Below are 7,077 nucleotides of genomic sequence, written 5' to 3'. Positions count from 1 at the left end.
AAAAATTTGTTTTGATGTCAAATAAGTCTTGCTGTTTCGCTTTTTTGTTAAAGCAGTGTTGCTGTTGTAAAGTTATACAGCTACAGTTGTGTTGCTGGGTTTTAAAGCAGGTTTGATTTTTCAAACTGTCAGAACTGTGAGATCACTACCATCCTGCTTTTGTGGGGGTGGGTAGGGGTGTCCATTTTTTCCCCCCATAGGTTTTTAACATTCTAAAAGCTCTTTATTCCAAAGATACTACAAGCTAGTCAGTGTATTCAGTAGGTGTAATGTATTGTAAGTTGCTTCAGAAGTATTGCAAGTATTATGTACAACAATAAAACAGTGCATTGACATAAAAAAGGAAATTTACTTTTGGTACTTAAGTACTTTTAAAAGCAAGTACTTCTGTACTTTTACTTAAGCAGAAATCTGTCTTTACAACTTTTACTTGTAATGGAGTAATATTTGACCATCAGTATCTGTACTTTCACTCAAGTAATGAAGTTGAGTACTTTGTCCGCCTCTGCTCTTATGCTCACCAAGGCTGGATTTATGATCAAAAATACTCTAACAACAGTAATGTGAAATATTATTATTTTTACTATTTTAATTTAATACAAAATGTAATTATTTTTGTATGATGGAAACGCTGAATTTTCAGCAGCCATTACTCCAGTGTCATATAATGAATAATGCTGATTTGCTGCTCAAGAGACATTTCTAATTATTAATGTTGAAAAAGGTTGTGCTGGCTAATATTTCCTTTTTTGAAACTTTGTTCAATTTAATGCATCCTTGCCGAGTAAAAGTATTTACTTCTTTCAAATAAATCTTACTGACCCCAAACTTTTGAACAGTAGCATTTCATCAGTTTCATCATGAGGTTTCCATTAAGCTATTGACCTAAATCTGTTTTTACCTCATCCTCATCTTGGCCAGGATTAAGAAAGCTTGCAAGTCCATTCAGAAAACTCCAGACACCTCCCTTATGTTCCTTATTACTCAGCAGCTGTACAATGGGACACAAGAACTGGAATACAGGCTGAGTGTGACCAAGCTGTGCATCAGAAACCAGCTCCTGAAGAAAAATGAGAGGAAAACATTTCCAGGTATTCATTTCAACTGATAACCCCTTCTTTAATCCTAGATAGTGTGTGTGCGACAGCTTACTTGTAAAAAGTGCTCCAAGGCTGATCCAACTTCTTCTGCATACGCACCATCAAGATCCTGCTTTGTTTTCTCTACTATCGCAGATATAGTGGGTAAAGTGGAAGTATCCTTAAAAAAAGAGAAAAAACATTTTAAAAGCAAGCAACTACATACATTAATCAATAATAAATAATGAGTAAAATATGAATGACTATAATACAAAATAGTATGGGTTTCGATACAATTGATGCATTGAAGATTCCTCACTATTTCCTCTCTCACCTGCCAGAGGCTGTGAAAATTAAGTATTTCTGATTGGGTCTTTTTTACATCCCAGTTGAGATTCTCAGGGTTATTTTTCTCCTCCAGGTGAAGCGTGAAACACAGCTCTTCATTTTCCTTTTGAACCTAAGACAATGTTTTTTTTTACGTATTCAACTCAACTTAGCTTGTACGTTGTTTAGCTTTCCTTGTTTTTAACATATGCCTTACATTTGTAACATGGACTGCCCACTTCCCCACCCGCCACATCTCATAGGAAAGCCTAAACTCCATCATATCCTCTTGGACATTTGTTGTTAGGTAAACATCCGTTTCACTGTCCTTTTAAAAGAAAGCACAGACAAACTTAGTTGCACCGAAAGCTTAATGCAAATCAATTCAATATGCACGCTTTCCATACATAATCCATGCCATAGTCCATGCCGCTTCTAAAGGAGCCCTCTCTGCTGCTTGCACAATCATCTTCAATAACAGCAGATCTTCGTGCTGATAAAGCCCTCTGTAAAAGCTCTTGCTCCTTCTTCTTCTTATGGTTTTTCTTTTTGGCTTTCTTTGACTTGACCTTATCAACAAATTTAGAAAATCGTTCTTTGATCCCATTGCCTGCTTAGATAACATTGAAAAAGGTCATTCAATTACACTTTATTACATTATTCATGTACACTTACTGCTCATAAATCGAATTACTGAGATGAAAGAGAAAGAAACATCACCCTTCTTCTTTTCTTTTGTGTCTTCAGACCGACCATCCTCTGCTTCATCTGTCAATCTGCGGAATTTGTGAAAACCAGAATTAGGCCACCAACTGAGATTGCCACCAACTAATATGATAATGAATATGCTAAAACGTTATGTTTTTGAGATAACTAACACTTCTGCTTCTTCACTTCCCATGGAAGATGGTGTGCCTTCCCTATCTGAGTTTAGCAGGTCTCCTGTTGAGCTTTTAGAGGTTACTCTATCCAGCTGCAAAACAACCATCTGATTCAGGTTGTCTGGATTACAGAGGCATGTCACGAGCACATCAAGAGCTAGAGATGGACAACAGGAATATCTCATATATATATATATATATAACAAAGAATCAGTAAATTAGTAGAAAATACACAATACAATTAGTACAGCACAAAAATAACTTAAACACTACTATTTAAAATTTTGGGGTCAAACTTTGGGGCTCAAACATTAAACAGCACACCTGTTTTCAAAGTTGATAATAAAAAGAAATGTTTCTTGATCACTAAATCAGCATATTAGAATGATTTCTGAAGGATCATGTGACACTGAAGACTGAAGTAATGATGCTGAAAATTCAGCTTGACATCTTAGGAATAAACTGAATTTTACAGTTTTAAATTGTAATAATATTTCACATTATATTTTTACTGCATTTTTGATCAGATAAGTGCAGCCTTGAAGGGAATATGTTAAGGAAGACAGTAAAGGTTTAGTAAAGCACCAACAATTATGATTTGGTATACAAAATTAATCCTATAAAACAAATTTATATTAAATATGACGTTGGAGGCAGTTAGAGAAAGAATTCACTCTGTCGCCATAACCAATGTGAACAAAGTAATGATTCGTTGTTTTGATATCCATGAGTATTGAGGCACACAAAAATAAAGACAAACTAGTTTGTAAAAGCAGTGAAAGCATGTTGAGACAATCTTTGAAGCATCGAGTGACAAAGTAATGTTTGTTTCAGAGAAACTGTCCTAAACATAACAATGAATGCTACAAATGTTGATGCCAGATAGCTGATGAATGTTCCGATCATTAAAAAGATAATTAGAAAGTATTTAGCCCAAAGGTCAGTAGGACTAACCTTTTGTAGCAACAATCTCAGTTAGGACACACTGGTAGAGTTTTGCTTTCCAAAGGTACTCAGGAAAAAGGTTTCGCACTAGAGCTTCAGAAAAGATCCTGAGGACTGCCATCTCCTCAGACCTTGAACCGAACACTGGAGAGCTGAAAAGGGTAAACAAATGAACATGCCGGTTTTCATAATGACTCATTTTACTAGCAGTATTCCTGGAACTACATCAACTGATGAGTCATAGGTTAGGATGGAAAGTCCATGAGTTTTGGCAGAAATTCTTTGATTTTAAAACATGAGCTCAAGAATCATAAGGCTCTGCTGCTGTGCTGATGGTCTCTAAAATGGACCAAGCATAAAATAGAACAGGAAGGAAAATTATTTAAATTATATATATATATATATAGTGATTTCACTCATGTCAGAATATTAAACAATATTCTCAGAATAAATTAGGCATACATAATGACACAGACAAACTTGCTCACCCATCTGACTGCTTTGCGTTATGCAGGTGCTGAGTGAAGATCCTAACACAACCCACACTGGTAGCAGACAGATCAAAGTTCTTTGCCTTGCAAATGACTCTCTCGACTACCAGGTTAAACTCCGTCTGTAGTGCCCTATGAAGGGGCTGACTGTCGCCAAGTTCTGGGACTGTGTACCACGGCTGGACCAGGTGAGCATAGGCACATTTAAACACTGCAAAACATTTTAAAAAATCTATTTAATCATGCACAATTGTAATGATCCGATCACTTTTGGTGAGGAACTGAACGGGGTATAGCATTTCCTCAAAGTGTTATGCCACACAAACCTATGAAATATTACCATATTATCTGATCTTCTGCTTCCTGTTCTATGTCATGTTTACAACAAATCTCATTGTCATGTCATGAAACTTCATTCAGTCACTATCTCCAGACATGCTTGAGAGGGAGTGAAGCTTGCAAACAACAACATTATTATTTACCCTGGAGGAGTGACCTCTGTACATTTGGATAATGCTTTGTTTTGGACTCAGTTTGTGCGGCTGCATCAGTCTCATCACTGACACCAACATGGTGAGCTTTCTTTGTCTGAAACAGGAGGATTAAGGTGCAAGGGATTAAATTCCAGTAATTTCACTGATGATGTCTGATATCAGTCATGAATAAAGAAATGAGGAACAAAAAGTGATCTGATGGTTTCTTTTTGACATGAGATCCGGAACTCTCTCAACCAAATTCTTCCCACAGTTAGTTCTGCCTATAAATTGACTTTATTGTTATGTATCCATTTACAATAACATTACAGGTACATATTCAATTGCCCTGCTGAAAATGCCAATTTATGATAGAAGCTTTGTTTTGGGACACAGACAATGGTTAAAAGCTGGTCAGCAATGGTTATTTACATTGTGTAAGCTGGAAGACCATCTTAGACAAGCAAGAAACCAGGTACCAGCTGGTCAGTCCAGTCCAGTCCAACAGGTTTTTGGAACATAACAGAGGGTCGACCAGCTAATGCCCAGCTTGAATCAGCTAGTGGAAACTTTAGAAACCATGTTCCAAAATATAGTTGAGTTAGATTTTCCAACAGGACAGTGTCAACCATTCTATGCACATGTTCAAAGTAGTAGTAATAATAATAATAATAATAATAGCTAGGCAAAAATATTCTTAATGCTCTCAAGTACGTAAATTGATATATGCAGGAGCAGGAATAATCTTGTTACCTGTTGTTCTGTTTCTTCAAGTGTGTCATCCGTCTGAGTGCTTGTTTCACGGTCTTGCTTTTTGAAAGGGAAATTGAAAAAGCATAAAAAACAAACGAAAGCTTGTGTCCATATTTGTCCAAACTCTGAGAAGTACCAAACAAGTACAAGTACAAGTACAATGGCGAGGAAGCACCGCCAAGTGTACATAGTTAAAGAGGTCCAGGTTCAGAAAGAAATTCCTTTGCATTCGATTGCTTAATTCGCCCACAACGCAACACTTTATCCCTCTCCTCTCTGCTTCCATCCAGACAGACGAGACTCATACTGACTGCAGAACCGGAAAGTAAGTGTTTATGGTTTGAGGAACTTGTAATATGATTGGTGCACTTGAAGATGTCGTAGTATTTTGCCCTCCCTAGAGCTTCTGCTTAATCTTTACTATAATCTGCTCTCTGTAGGTAATAATTGCATGACGCAGCAGTGATTTCATGAACAAATAGTTCTCGTTTACTTTCACTTTACTATTGACAACCGTTTACAGTGTAAAACAATGCCAAGAGTAAAGCACGCACCATGCGATAGCTTCAAGCATATGGTGAAGCACTTTAACACATGCGACTTTCTTCAACATGTTCGCCGCTGGGTGCGGCACACCTACATTTCATTTAGGGAGTGTTTTAATGTGTCTTCGCAAAACAGGTGGTGAGAATTTGTTCACTTATATTCATGTTCAAGGTGACAAAATGTTACATAACATCATTACATTTCTTACGTATATAATTAAATGCATTATACCACACACACACACACACACTCTCTACCGTCTTATTAACATGGAATATTGAGATTTTGATAGTTCGACTCAAATGAACGAATCTGTGTTTTTAAACAGATCTTTAAATGAACGATTCGCTGTCGTTCACTTTCGCTTATGATTAACCCATTTGTGCCCAATTTTTTCTGAATGGGTTCATGCATATAGTCATGTTAATAGTGTCCTATGTGAACATGCTCTGCATTTATTTTCACCAGGTTTTTGTTTTTTCTTCTTCTTGAAAATCGTATTTGAATGTGCGGCAAATATGTTGTATGCACCCCTTCAATGTCAAATTTGAATAGGAGGAGAGCATTTGGTGGCATCTAACTCAAAATAACTGCCTTCAACAGATCAATCTTTATTCATAAACAAATGCATTATGCATAAAAGTCGAACATTCGATGCAAACCCCAAAAAAGTTGCATCTAGCTTATAATCTCTTGAATATGATAACACAACAAATCCATTTGTCTTAAAGCGGTGGAACCATATAAAAACCTGTATAAAAACACCCGTAGATTTCCGAAGAGCGTTTTTGAAGCTCAAAAATGTGCGGAGGCGGGTATCAGTTGTTCTGTGGGTCTGGTGGGGGTTTTCTCCTCACGTTACTGTTGCTTCTCATGCGATGCATGAAATAAACTGGAGTGTGTGTAGTATTTTCCTCTTAGAGCGAGTGGACTGCATTTCTCCAGAGCACTTCGCCTAACACAAGAACTGCCCGTCAAAGTAAAATGAGAAATGTGTGGTTTCTCAGGCAGAGCGTTCTCTACGAGTGTCTTGTGAGTTACAGCTGTTTGATTTGGGAGCGTTTGCTCAAGGATCTTCTGTTTGTTGATTGGAATTTCAGAGGAGGCGCTCGCTCGCTCACTCCCAGCACTCCAGCGAGCTGCTGCAGTTCGCTCACATATGGCTGTAAAAGGGCAGACTCGGAGAGAGAGAGAACTGCCATCTGGTAGTTCTTAAAACCTCTGGAATGCTTTTGCTTTAGTAACACAACTAAACAAGCCATTCCGGCCAAGCCATGAAGCCCCTCCCCAACACACTCCGTCACACTCGTTTCCTCCAGAGCTGTGGAAAATCCAGGGAGTGCGAGTCGTCCTGCCATAATGCTTTAAGTGCAGAATTGAACTGCAAGAAATTCAATAAAAAGTAATTTAATGCCAAAACTGTCAAAGGCCATTACTGGCAATTATTTTAAAATATGCTTAATTCTGGATGCAAAAGCTCTCTTTGACTTTCATCATGTGCTTATTGGAGTTGTCTTCTCAAGGGGTCTTTAGATCTCTGGTCTGCTTTAGACATCTGATGTCACTGTTTAGGGCCCTCTGA

General features: G+C 37.6%; 1 protein-coding gene across 1 annotated transcript in view; it reads right to left on the bottom strand.

Moving 5' to 3' along the window:
- The window catches only part of LOC107550778 (uncharacterized), an 11,899-nt gene extending 6,369 nt beyond the window's left edge, over positions 1 to 5,530 (bottom strand). The window contains exons 1-11 of the mRNA XM_016232155.1: positions 4,950 to 5,530; positions 4,206 to 4,311; positions 3,721 to 3,934; positions 3,242 to 3,384; positions 2,285 to 2,444; positions 2,127 to 2,182; positions 1,814 to 2,016; positions 1,624 to 1,734; positions 1,414 to 1,539; positions 1,153 to 1,260; positions 902 to 1,060 (exon numbers count right to left, since the gene is read on the bottom strand). Coding sequence (XP_016087641.1) covers positions 902 to 1,060; positions 1,153 to 1,260; positions 1,414 to 1,539; positions 1,624 to 1,734; positions 1,814 to 2,016; positions 2,127 to 2,182; positions 2,285 to 2,444; positions 3,242 to 3,384; positions 3,721 to 3,934; positions 4,206 to 4,311; positions 4,950 to 5,138 — 1,575 coding nt within the window. The 5' untranslated portion in view covers positions 5,139 to 5,530. The remainder of the gene's footprint in view (positions 1 to 901; positions 1,061 to 1,152; positions 1,261 to 1,413; positions 1,540 to 1,623; positions 1,735 to 1,813; positions 2,017 to 2,126; positions 2,183 to 2,284; positions 2,445 to 3,241; positions 3,385 to 3,720; positions 3,935 to 4,205; positions 4,312 to 4,949) is intronic.
- Between the last annotated feature and the right edge of the window lie 1,547 nt (positions 5,531 to 7,077).

The sequence above is a fragment of the Sinocyclocheilus grahami genome, unplaced genomic scaffold, assembly GCF_001515645.1.
Source record: "Sinocyclocheilus grahami isolate Dianchi unplaced genomic scaffold, SAMN03320097.WGS_v1.1 scaffold407.1, whole genome shotgun sequence".
NCBI lineage: Eukaryota > Metazoa > Chordata > Actinopteri > Cypriniformes > Cyprinidae > Sinocyclocheilus > Sinocyclocheilus grahami.
The sequence above is the reverse complement of the archived record's forward strand: the minus strand, read 5'-3'. Positions and strand labels throughout refer to the sequence as shown.